Raw genomic sequence first — 13392 nt, forward strand, 5'->3', positions numbered from 1 at the left:
ATCGCGCTATACAACGCGTACTCTCGAGATGGCATCGATGTTTCCGCGTAAATCCACACACTTCTCAGCCCCTCATGGCGGAACTACCGGCCGATAGGGTCCGACGGGCCAAGCCATTTTCGATCAGCGGCGTTGATTTCGCGGGACCGTTCAACATAGTTACGCGACGAACCCGGGGGGTCTCCTCCGTCAAAGTATACGCGTGCCTACCGATGAATCGTCTGAGTCGGTGGCAACTCGTCCAACGAATACGCCAGGACTTCTGGAAGCGCTGGCATCAGGAGTATCTCCATACGCTGCAACAGCGCCCCAAATGGTGGACCTCCGTCAACCCGCTCGGAGTCGGGTCGTTGGTCCTCCTCAAGGACTCCAACATGCCTCCTCTGCGTTGGAGGCGAGGACGAGTGGAGGCGCTGCATCCGGGCAGCGACGGCGTCCCGCGTGTCGCCACGGTGCGGGTGGCGGACGGCACGATCACGCGTCCCCTAGTGAAGCTGTGCCCCCTGCCGATGGGCCCTGCTCCACAGGCGACCGATTCAAATTGATAATAAAATACAACTCGTTGTATTTTGGTGGGCGGTATGTTTGGCGCTCACCAAACTGTAGATGGATGCATGTATCATACTTAATTGTTTAGTCTCGTTACTCGTTGTATATAGCATTCTTGCGTACCTAGTATTAAGTATTTCGGTGACTCGCGCGAAACGTCGGCGGATCGCGATCAACGCGGAATCGATAATTGCGCGACTCACCAATCGGTGCTGCCCTCGCTCACCCCACGAGGGCACCCGCCTGAAGAACAAGCACTCGCTCGCGACACTGTTCCAGCGCCGCGAGCTCTCGGCACTCATCGTTACGACGTCTCGGAGCACAGAGAGATTAACGGAGCACAGAGAGATTATCGGAGCAGGGAGACTTGCGCTATTCCGGAGTCGCGAGATAGTGCGATCGCCTACTTTCTCGGCCTGCTTGTGTGCTGCTTTTGCCTGCTTACTCCTGCTTGCTTGCTGCCTGCCTTAATTTACTGCTGCCTGCCTCGCTTTCGCTTTGCTCGCTGCCCTGCCTGCGTTGCTGCACGAGCCCGATCGCGACCGAGACGAAGCCTCCAGGAGTCGACGGCACAACGAACGGTGAGTCGCATTTTAACTTTCGCTTTGGGGAGACTTTACACTTCTCCCCTGGTCCTTCGAGCTTCGCTTTATCGCAAATCCGGGTACCGCCCCCCGAGCACCGCCTTTAATTGAAAAAGATTTCATGTTGCTCACTAATAAAGTTATGAATGAATCTTCGAATTGCCGAGGTGTCGGATTTACATTACGAACCCGATGACTTCTAATTTGGCCAAACAAATTTTCAAGTGGATCTTGATTACAAAAACGCGTGTTGAAAAATTTAAAATCATATTTTTTATTAAGTATATTCCAAATTTTTTGAAATCCATCTATAGTGAATAACCAATTTTTTACACTTGGGACATTTTTTTGAATTTTATGCGTTACCTTATCTATAAATGTCATGTTTCGAAGTACATTTTTCGCATTCGCCCAGAATTCATGATGGACACTCTCTTCCGTTACGGGAGATTGCAAATTATTATCCACTGTAACACTATTAACTGAGTTAACACCATTAACGGAGTCGAACAAGTCATTGAAGAAATTCACGATTTCCGCAGTTGCAATTCCTTCTTCGAAGTCAATTTTAAGCGTTTGATCCTTAATTTGTGTAGTACCTGCAAAAGTAAAAATAATTTATTAAAAAACAATTATTTTTAAAAGAAATACGTTTTTTTATTTGTTCTTATATGTATATATATATATATATATATATATATATATATATATATATAATATACTTACATTGTGCTCTTGTAGGTTTTTTTATTTTTTGGCGATAAATACGAATTTCTTTTTTTGTGTTATATAGTCGCTTTTGATAACGTCTGAGTTTATTACGCAATTTACAAACATCCGTCATATGAACTTTATTGATGTTCACAATTGGCTGTACCGGCTGTACCATTTCGCATGATTCTGCGGAAGCTGCGGCAATATCAGAATTCACTTCAACATTTTCTGAAGTTTGTAATGCAGTGATACTACCAATATATATCAGCAGAACTAGTACTGGGAATATCTGCTGCAATATTTGCACATGATAAATACAATGTAGGCATTGCAGTGTCCTTAAGACGCCGCTTCTGCCCATAAGGTATTATCATACTTTCAGAAAAATGTAAGGAGCAAATTCTTAATTTGCCCTTTGCTTCTTTTGTTGCATCTGTAACAAAAAAATACATATCGAAACATATTACTATAAGAAATTCCTTATCATGTAAAATATATATGAAAATTATCAATATGAGACTGTCATTTTATCAGACATTTTTATAAATTATTGTAAATAAAAAAAATACAAATATAATATTAATTTAATTTTTTTATATATGTAGAATATTCCACATATATTATAATTTTATATATTTATATATTATTTTATATATTATAATACAATATTATTAATACATATATCAATTCTTAAAAACTTACCGATTACATCACTTCTTCCGATTGCTCTCAACCATGCCTGAGCCTTTATTTCATCTCGTGGTAACATGTGAGCAGGAACTTTTGCAGATGATGTGCACCCTGGCACACAGCATTTCCACACCATTGTAGCTTTTCTTAAAATAAATATATACATTATAAATAAATACATTAAAATAAAAACATATATAAATATATCTATACTAATATATACAAGCAACGTTGTGTTATATAGCTTCAGGGTGGAGCTATATACACAAAAAAAAAATATATATATATAATATTAACACACATACTTACATACATAATAATATTGTATATAACAATCATATGTACATGTGTACACGCTCCAGTAAGAACGTAAATCGTACTGGTTATTAAGAAAACTCAACTAGTGTAATTCGTTTGAAAAGTAACCTTTCGATATATTGATTGAATATAATTTTTAGAACTTTGAGAATATAACGCGGTATTAATATACATCACATATAAATGAAATACATAGTTTAAGTATCAGGAAACTCAATTATTAATAATCCGTTCACTTTAATAAATATATATCCGTTGCCGGAGATATTTCTTTCATAAATTCCAATACAATAATTACGCAAGACTAATTTCACTTAAACAAATTAGAAGCACTGAGAATCATTGAATATTTGTAACGCATAAGAGAAAACCTTGAAAAACAAATTATATTTGTGAAAGGACCATTAATGCAAAACATTTCAAAATACAATATAATACAAGTATAAATTCAAAATATATTTAATATATAGAAGAAATGGAACAATGCATGAATTAATTTGGTATCTTCCTAATGAAGAAAATAGATTTCAGAGAAATCAATGTTAAACAAAATAAGTGGTTCTTAACCAATACATATACCCTTTTTTCCTTTGGTAATTCAATGCATTAATCCATAATCAACCTGACATATATTCATATAGATATCATCAATCGTGCATAACATGGTTTAACCATTGGATAATGTTTCTGAAATAATTCTTCGTTTCGAATGAACTTAACGATATTCAACTTATGATAAAGAAAGAATATACTGACTATTGAATCGCAATAGAGTACATAAAATATGTGAACATGTACTATTTTACGAAATATTAACTTTACAGTTTCGATGAGTTAATTCTCGATTAATATCTTAACGAATTCTTACAATCTTTATACAACATACGTAATTGTACAATGAAAAGAAGCGAATATACTAAATACGCGTGGTTGCAACCAAATTCTTTTTATACTTGATTACTCAAGTGAAATGAGAAGAATCTTGTCTTAAACAGTGGCCACCGATTGATCGAAAATATTGGATTGAATGCCTTGCCGAAACGCAAGAATGGTTATTGGATTGAATGCCTTGCCGAAACGCAAGAATGGATGTTATACATCCAAAATCCAATATGAAAGAAAGCTCTCGAATATTCTGGAACCAAAGATAGTCATTAACTAACGTTTGTAGCGACTTTATCAGTGGTCCCCTTACGAATAACGAGAGTTACCTGTGCGAACTTTCACTTTACGTGAAAGCCGACTCCAAAGAGGAGGAATACCGCCCTTCAGGTGAAAAGTCGGAAATATATTTCCATCGAATGTATTCTGCAATCGTCCTTCCTTCTTTAGTAATGGCGGATGCCTTTTCCTTATATCTGGCAATGGCAGATAATTTTCCAGTGTCGGTAGTCGCCTTTCCTTACGTCGTGCTGTCGTATGTAATATATTCGTCGTTGTAATTACGATTGAGTATAACTTTAAACGATTGATTGAACGACTCAATATCCTTTTTACAAAGAATATTAGAAACGGGTAAAATACACGACACGACTCGAAACGCGCGACTTTTGTGGACGAAAGATGTGAATATAATAACGATCGTGAACGAAAGATATTGATACAATGACGATCGTTGCTACGCAAGCTCGATACTTCCGTAACGAACGCGGAAGTCAGGTATCGCAGCGCCATACGGACGCGGAAACCAAGTATTGCAGCGCCTTTGCGTGCGAAACATATGCACTACCAATGTCACTAGACCCATGTATGAGTCTCTATAGAGTGTTTACGTAGAGTGTTTACGGAATCAGTTGCTTACTGGCGAATACCATAGATGGCAACACGCCATTTTTCATTCGTCGATAAATCGCTGTGTTTTCAACATTTTCCGCCCGCCTTTGTTAACTAGAGTTAACAAACAAAATTATTCCTGAGTTGGTTCAATATTGAGCGGACATATCTTTGTGATAGGTCGCTTGAATTCTGAAAATTGAGTTTTAACCGTTACGACTCGAACATGTCCGTCAGTTCCCGAATGCGTCTCAACAACTCTTCCTAAGGGCCATTTGGATGGTGGATATCTTTCATCAACGACCAGCACAATCGATCCGATCGCTATCGAAGGATTAATCTTGTTCCATTTATAAATGGAAAGTTGTCTTTGCAAGTATTCCTTTGACCAATGTGACCAAAAGTTTTCGAGCTTTTGTTGTAAAAGTTTCCATCTATTCAGGTGAGAAGTCTTAGCCAGGGAGAGAGAGGGTTCAGGAACAGTAGCAATCGAGTTTCCTATAAGAAAATGTCCTGGGGTTAGGATGGAGAGATCATCTGGATCATCAGACATCCTACAGAGAGGACGTGAGTTCAAGATGGCCTCAATTTGAGCGAGAACAGTCGAAAACTCTTCATAAGTCAATAAAGTATTCCCAATAGTACGTTTCAAGTGAAACTTGACTGACTTAACACCTGCCTCCCATTTTCCTCCAAAATGAGGTGCTGAAGGAGAGTTAAACTTCCACTGTGTACCGTCGTTTGACAAAATAGAAGATAAGTGTTTCCGCTCCGTTGAGGCAGCTAAAAATAGTTTTTTAAGTTCTTTATTCGCTCCAATAAAAGTAGTACCACAATCACTTGTGAGAGTGGCACAGATTCCTCGCCGAGCTGTAAAACGTCGATAGGCTGCAAGGAATGCCTCAGAAGTATAATCCGTGACGATTTCTAAATGAATGGCAGAAGTTGAAAAGCAAACAAACAAGACTATATATCCTTTGTATGTTTTCGCGTTTTTCCCTTTCCATGTTTTGATGGAAAAGGGTCCCGCATAATCCACTCCGGAATGTAGAAATGGACGAGATGGAACAACCCTAGATGCTGGAAGTTGACCCATGAGCTGTTGCGCACGTTCTTGACGAAAACGAGTGCAATTAACGCATTTGAGAATAAACGATTTAACCGCTACTCTACCCTTTACAATCCAGTACCTTTGACGAATGTAGGACAGTGTAATTTGTGTTCCTCCATGCAAGGTTCGAGAATGTGCATCTGATGTGACTAAGGTAGTAAAGGCAGATTCTTTGGGTAATATACAAGGATGCTTTGCTTCATCAGTTAAGAGCGAATTTTCTAGTCGACCCCCTACTCGTAAGAGTCCTTCAGAGTCTAGATAAGGTGTAAGACGTATCAACGAATTTGATTTAGGGAGTGTCTGTCCTAGAGAAATCATTTTCAGCTCCGAGGAAAACGCAGAACGCTGAACTGCTTTTACCCAAAAATATCTTTCATTATTTAAGTCATTGACGGAAAGAAAGGTATTTAGAGTCAATTTACTATCTTTACGCGTTTTACGAATAAATTTTCGACATAAAGCGGTAATTCGAAGCAATTTTGTAAGATTTGAATATCTTAATAAAAGATTCCATACTTCAAACTGCTTGGTTGTTACAAAAGAACGAACCTTCCTTTCTCTTTCTTCGAGATTCTCATTATCAATTGAGGGAGAAATCATAGGCCAAAATAAACTGGTTTTAGACAACCATTCTGGACCGCTCCACCACATGGAACTTTCATTCAATTGTGACGGAGAAATACCTCTTGTAGCTAAGTCCGCTGGATTTTCAACACCTGGAACTAAACCCCATTTGCATTGCGGCAATGTGTCCTGAATAAAACAAACTCGATTATGAACATACTCCTTCCACCGAGAAGGATGATTTGTAATCCATTTGTGAGCTACCTGCGAGTCTATCCACGCGAATATTGGTAGGTCAGGTTTATTGAGTGTAAGAAGAATGGAGTTCAATAATTTAACGAGTAATGCAGCTGCAGCGAGCTCGAGCCTCGGAATGGTCAATCTTTTTAGCGGTGCAACTTTTGTTTTAGAAGCGACAAAAGTAATGGTGATCAAGTCATCCGTAGTGCAAGATCGCAAATATACAACGGCTGCTATTGCATCCTGAGATGCATCACTAAATCCGTGAACCTCAAAAGAATCAATAGAGTTAAATCCGATCCACCTAGGAAAAGTAAAGCTTGATGCTTCTCGCAACTGGCCTAAGAATTGATGCCATTTATTTAAAAGAACGGAAGGGAGTTTATCATCCCAATCGAGTCCACTCGACCATAGCTCTTGAATAAGAATTCTTCCGGTGATAGTGATGGGTGAGATAAATCCTAGTGGATCAAAGATTTTTGATATTGTTGAAAGAATAGTACGTTTCGAAATAACCTTTGGTTCCTCAAGATTCAAAGTAAATCTAAACTGATCAATAGCCGGATGCCATGACAAACCAAGAGTATGTATAATAGAGGATTCATCTATCTGAACCGTTGATGTATCAAGTCTTCTGTTTAATGGTATAGAACTAAGAACGTCTGGCTCATTACTGATCCATTTCTTTAGCTGAAAACCGCCCGCCATGCAGAAATTGTCAACTTGCTCAACGACCTCACGAGCTTTCTGAATTGTATCCTCTCCTCCAAAAAAATCATCCACATACCTTCCATTTTTCATGGTTGGTATTGCGAGAGGAAACCTTTTTCCTTCATCAAGGATCAATTGTTCGAAGGCACGCAGTGCCAAGAATGGAGCGCAGATTAACCCATAAGTTACGGTTAGAAGAAGAAATATGATAAGTCTACCAAGTTTATCTATCCAAATAATTCTCTGAAAATCCCAGTCATCTGGGTGTGCTAGTATTTGTCTGTACATTTTTTCTATGTCCGCAAAGAATACGTATCGAAATAATCTAAACCATATAAGGACATTGAACAAGTTCTTTTGCAGCTTTGCTCCCGAATGGAGAAGCTGATTAAGTGAGTAGCCAGAAGTCGTCTTGCTGGAGCCGTTGAAGACGACTCGCAACTTTGTACTGAGACTATGCTCACGATAAACGCCATGATGAGGCAAATAATATACTCTATCCGGTTCATTATGAGGGTTTTCTACGCGTTTCATATGATCTAATTTTTCGTATTCATCAATGAAGTCGTTATACAATTTAGCGTGGGATTGGTTATTAGCGAATTTTTGATGTAAGTTAGCCATTTGTCGAATGGCCTTTGTTTTCGAGTCACCCAACTTATCCGGAGATTCCTTGAACGGAATCTTAACAATATATCGACCGTTTGCGTCGCGAGAATGATTAGCTTGAAAGTGATTTTCACAGTCCTGTTCGTCTTTGGTTAACGTTTTAGTAGTAATTGAAATTTCTTCTGTTTCCCAGAAGCGTCTGAGAAGATCGTGAAGATCGTCAGTGATTGAAACATGATAACTTTGAACTTGAGGATTAATTGAGTTAAGGCTGGTTGCACCGGAAACAATCCAACCTATCTTGGTGAATTGCGCGATCGGAGTGTTAGGTTCTCCCTTTATGATTCCTTCCTCTATAATCTTACTATACAACTCGGCACCGATTATTAAATCGATGGATCTTCGCTCATGGAATTCTGGATCGGCCAATTCCAAATTATTTAAATGAGACCAATTATCTTTATTATGTGAGAAAGAAGGAATAGGCGAAGTTAACTTAGGTAGAATATGGGCTTGCATCTGAACTTCGAAATTTGATTGAAAGTGTGGTTTGAGTAAAAAGGATGTAATACCTTTAGTTTTGTTGGCCTTTTTTGCACCAATACCTGTCAGCGAAACATGCGAATGACATCTGGGTAGATTAAGTTGTTGAACAACTCTCTCTCTTATAATCGATACCTCCGAACCCTGATCTATAAGTGCTCGCAATTTTCTGGATTGGCCTGTTAAGGAAATCACCACAACTCTCGCAGTTGCCAAAAGAATTGATGATCCCACTGAATTTTCATGACAAGAGTGTAAAACCTTTGCCTCAGTCTTGGCTGAAGTATTAGATGGAGACTCCTTTTTATTTTCCGCATTCTCCTTGTTTCTTGATTGAGCATAATTTGATTGATGGATTGAAGTATGGTGTTTGCGACCACACTTCTGGCAACGTTTCGTCACTCTACATTTATTAACCCGGTGATCTCCTAAGCAATTATAACATAGTTTTTGTTTGGAGACAATATCTAATTTCTGTTGTATCGGTTTGGAGGTATATTTAGAACAAAATGTAATATAATGATTTCCTTTACATAATACACAAACTGATTTCTTATCCGAAGAAGTGTAACTGGATTGACCTTGATGATGAACTTTAGCTGAAGGTTGTTTTGCTGGTTGCAAAACCCCTTTCTGTTGCGATTTTTCAAATGATTGTAAAGAAGACATACGTGAAAATAAAAAGTCATGGAACTCTTTCCAAGAAGGAGGTTTCCTGGTTGAACCTAATTGCGATTCCCACATTTTATTTGATTCTACATCTAGTTTTTGAGTACAAATGAATATCAAAATATGATCCCATTGGTCGACTGGGCATTCTAATGTTTCGAATGTACGGTATAACTGCATAATATCCGAGTAAAATTGTTGAAGTTCAGTGCCCGATTCCTTCGTTGCACGTTTAAGATTAAATAGAGATTGAAGCGTAGTATTGATTAGTAGTCGCGTATTTTCATAGAATTCAGTGAGTAAATCCCAAGTTTTCTGAAAGTTTTCTTCGGTTAAAGGCGTGTGTTTTACTAAATTGAACGCAGGACCACTAAGATGAGTTTTCAAATACTGTAATTTTTCGATTGCAGATAACGAAGTCTTAGAAGCTACTAACGAATGGAAAAGATTTTTGAACTCAAGCCATCTTTCAGAACTTCCGTCGAATGTGGGAATTTTCATAATTGGCAACTTGGAATGTTGAATGTACGTGTTATCATTACTGGTAAGAGTCTGAGTACTAGGAAGAGCCGTTAATTGCGCGGGAACCGTCTCATTCGTGGAATTTTGAGCAGTATTTAACAGCAAATTAAATTTCTCGATTGAATTTAGATAATCCTCCTTTGTTACATCGTAAATCCTATCAGTGAAATAGACGTGATAGTGAATTTCATCTTGCTCATCATCCGAGAGTTCCGGTATCGAAATGGTGACTGCATTATGAACAAGACAAAACTGTTCCCAGATTTCTTTAAGGTTTGAGAGTCGCGTTTGTATGCGTGCATTTGAAATATTGTTTACGCCAATCGTTGTTAATCTATCGTAAGAATTTTCAATATCTTGACTGAGCGCTAAAAGCTGCTCTAGTCTATTCTCAATATGCTGAATTCTCATTTTGACTGTATAGAGAATGACTTGAACCCGAACGAATATGATTCCGTAAACAGCTCTTTACAATATTCGTAATATCGTTGTGTTTCCTTAACACCATATGACTGTACATCCGTAATTTTAATTAACTTTGACTATTTTCTTTTAGCTGATTTCTGTTTATCCGGCTCGAAGGACCAAAAAATGTACACGCTCCAGTAAGAACGTAAATCGTACTGGTTATTAAGAAAACTCAACTAGTGTAATTCGTTTGAAAAGTAACCTTTCGATATATTGATTGAATATAATTTTTAGAACTTTGAGAATATAACGCGGTATTAATATACATCACATATAAATGAAATACATAGTTTAAGTATCAGGAAACTCAATTATTAATAATCCGTTCACTTTAATAAATATATATCCGTTGCCGGAGATATTTCTTTCATAAATTCCAATACAATAATTACGCAAGACTAATTTCACTTAAACAAATTAGAAGCACTGAGAATCATTGAATATTTGTAACGCATAAGAGAAAACCTTGAAAAACAAATTATATTTGTGAAAGGACCATTAATGCAAAACATTTCAAAATACAATATAATACAAGTATAAATTCAAAATATATTTAATATATAGAAGAAATGGAACAATGCATGAATTAATTTGGTATCTTCCTAATGAAGAAAATAGATTTCAGAGAAATCAATGTTAAACAAAATAAGTGGTTCTTAACCAATACATATACCCTTTTTTCCTTTGGTAATTCAATGCATTAATCCATAATCAACCTGACATATATTCATATAGATATCATCAATCGTGCATAACATGGTTTAACCATTGGATAATGTTTCTGAAATAATTCTTCGTTTCGAATGAACTTAACGATATTCAACTTATGATAAAGAAAGAATATACTGACTATTGAATCGCAATAGAGTACATTAAAATATGTGAACATGTACTATTTTACGAAATATTAACTTTACAGTTTCGATGAGTTAATTCTCGATTAATATCTTAACGAATTCTTACAATCTTTATACAACATACGTAATTGTACAATGAAAAGAAGCGAATATACTAAATACGCGTGGTTGCAACCAAATTCTTTTTATACTTGATTACTCAAGTGAAATGAGAAGAATCTTGTCTTAAACAGTGGCCACCGATTGATCGAAAATATTGGATTGAATGCCTTGCCGAAACGCAAGAATGGTTATTGGATTGAATGCCTTGCCGAAACGCAAGAATGGATGTTATACATCCAAAATCCAATATGAAAGAAAGCTCTCGAATATTCTGGAACCAAAGATAGTCATTAACTAACGTTTGTAGCGACTTTATCAGTGGTCCCCTTACGAATAACGAGAGTTACCTGTGCGAACTTTCACTTTACGTGAAAGCCGACTCCAAAGAGGAGGAATACCGCCCTTCAGGTGAAAAGTCGGAAATATATTTCCATCGAATGTATTCTGCAATCGTCCTTCCTTCTTTAGTAATGGCGGATGCCTTTTCCTTATATCTGGCAATGGCAGATAATTTTCCAGTGTCGGTAGTCGCCTTTCCTTACGTCGTGCTGTCGTATGTAATATATTCGTCGTTGTAATTACGATTGAGTATAACTTTAAACGATTGATTGAACGACTCAATATCCTTTTTACAAAGAATATTAGAAACGGGTAAAATACACGACACGACTCGAAACGCGCGACTTTTGTGGACGAAAGATGTGAATATAATAACGATCGTGAACGAAAGATATTGATACAATGACGATCGTTGCTACGCAAGCTCGATACTTCCGTAACGAACGCGGAAGTCAGGTATCGCAGCGCCATACGGACGCGGAAACCAAGTATTGCAGCGCCTTTGCGTGCGAAACATATGCACTACCAATGTCACTAGACCCATGTATGAGTCTCTATAGAGTGTTTACGTAGAGTGTTTACGGAATCAGTTGCTTACTGGCGAATACCATAGATGGCAACACGCCATTTTTCATTCGTCGATAAATCGCTGTGTTTTCAACAACATGCAACACAGACAAATACACATATTTTGCATGGAAAAGGATTAAATTTATTTATCATATATATTATATATTATATATAATAATGTGTATAAAATAAATGTATATTTGTCTGTGTTGCATGTACATATAATTGTTATATACAATATTATTATGTGTGTAAGTGTGTTAATACTATATTTTTTTTGTTATTCCCTTGGTTGAAAGGAACTTAGTGCCTTCAGCTCCGTCCTGGAGCTATATAACACAATGTTGCTTGACCTATGTATTTATTCTGCTTTTTTTCATATTATTTTGCCTATCCTCTTAGACTGGAATGTGTATATGTATGAGTATAAGTGTAACTGTGTGTTTATGTCCGCGATGTGATGACCTCGGGGTACCATAGATGCGTTAAGGTAAATGTCCCAGTAGCCGGACACATTGGAAAAAATATTTACTATTTATTTGAACAATTAAAAATAAAAATAATAATCAAACACTCAAAAATTAATATATATTATGCGGACAAGCAAGATCCAGTCTTGACCGTTTACGGCGTTTTCCCTTGTTTATTGATACTTATTGTAAAAATAATAATTATTGTAAAAAAAACTTTAATATTTAACGATTCATTTGGAAATTCATTTTTAATTGTTCAAATAAATAGTAAATATTTTTCTCCAATGTGTCCGGCCACTGGGACGTTATAGGCCCAAGGAATTGCGCAAATCACTTCCCCCTGCGGCCGTGTTAATATTATAACATGCAATTACCTTGCTTTGGCTTGCTGACTTGTTCTCGCTGTATCTCGCTGTCGACGGGAAAGTGCCGGGAAGGATCCGCGACGACCGCGACGTGATCGCGATCGGAGAAAGGCAGCTGGCGGCCGAGAACTCGTGTACTCGTGTAAAGCGGGCCACACGAACCAGAAACTAACGAATAGAATGTAACGGCCGAATAGCATGCTATCCGACAAGAAAACGTGGCGTCTAAGAAAAATGTGATGCACAATCCAGCACAACTGAGCACGACAACCGACTCAGGAAATGTCAGCCATAAGACCATGCCAGAAACTATCCCCACTCCATGTCACGTGACCGATTTTAGTTCCATTTTCCGGGTCATGGTGCAGATGGCGATAATGTACATCCGTCCTCCGTTTTAGCATGGGAGTTTGTACCCCCTGGTCTCGATAACGTTCTCCTCCTTAGTCTCGCCACAAGCTCAGGGCGTAGTTCCGCGTGAAAGGGATGAAGGTGGAGAAGGAGCGTGACCCAAGCAACACACAAAAATAAAGCCCGACGATAAACAATATTAATGAGATATATTTCATTCAGTAACGAACAAATCGTATCGGGAAACCAAGGCCGGATCTCGCTCAA

The 13392-nt window shown here is 37.8% G+C and overlaps 2 protein-coding genes across 5 annotated transcripts; both read right to left on the bottom strand.

Annotated features, from left to right (window-relative positions):
- Positions 1–417: 417 nt before the first annotated feature.
- LOC139817435 (uncharacterized) lies at positions 418–13298 on the bottom strand. Of its 2 annotated transcripts, none has more exons than XM_071785529.1 (4): positions 12784–13298; positions 2550–2678; positions 1860–2280; positions 418–1732 (listed from the first exon to the last, which is right to left on the bottom strand). In XM_071785529.1, exons 3-4 carry the CDS (start codon positions 2206–2208, stop codon positions 1143–1145), a joined length of 939 nt encoding a protein of 312 aa, XP_071641630.1. In that variant the 5' UTR covers positions 2209–2280; positions 2550–2678; positions 12784–13298; the 3' UTR covers positions 418–1142. The 2 variants fall into 2 exon arrangements, with proteins under 2 accessions (XP_071641630.1, XP_071641629.1); XM_071785528.1 differs by having other exon boundaries at positions 2550–2683.
- Positions 2702–10163, bottom strand: LOC139817434 (uncharacterized). Of its 3 annotated transcripts, none has more exons than XM_071785527.1 (3): positions 4067–10163; positions 3809–3990; positions 2702–3542 (listed from the first exon to the last, which is right to left on the bottom strand). In XM_071785527.1, the coding sequence occupies exon 1, from the start codon at positions 10009–10011 to the stop codon at positions 4762–4764; it is 5250 nt and encodes a 1749-aa protein (XP_071641628.1). In that variant the 5' UTR covers positions 10012–10163; the 3' UTR covers positions 2702–3542; positions 3809–3990; positions 4067–4761. The 3 variants fall into 3 exon arrangements, with proteins under 3 accessions (XP_071641628.1, XP_071641626.1, XP_071641625.1); XM_071785525.1 differs by having other exon boundaries at positions 2705–3542; positions 3742–3990; XM_071785524.1 differs by having other exon boundaries at positions 2705–3542; positions 3724–3990.
- Positions 13299–13392: the final 94 nt, after the last annotated feature.

This window comes from Temnothorax longispinosus, chromosome 8 (assembly GCF_030848805.1).
Source record: "Temnothorax longispinosus isolate EJ_2023e chromosome 8, Tlon_JGU_v1, whole genome shotgun sequence".
Taxonomy (NCBI): domain Eukaryota; kingdom Metazoa; phylum Arthropoda; class Insecta; order Hymenoptera; family Formicidae; genus Temnothorax; species Temnothorax longispinosus.

Bases quoted from the DNA above. Each gene is read 5' to 3' on its own strand.
- LOC139817434 (XM_071785527.1), bottom strand. From the start codon at position 10,011: ATGAGAATTCAGCATATTGAGAATAGACTAGAGCAGCTTTTAGCGCTC.
- LOC139817435 (XM_071785529.1), bottom strand. From the start codon at position 2,208: ATGGGCAGAAGCGGCGTCTTAAGGACACTGCAATGCCTACATTGTATT. The intron at 1,733-1,859 runs GTAAGTATATTA...TTACTTTTGCAG, and splicing joins AAAACCTACAAGAGCACAAT to GTACTACACAAATTAAGGAT.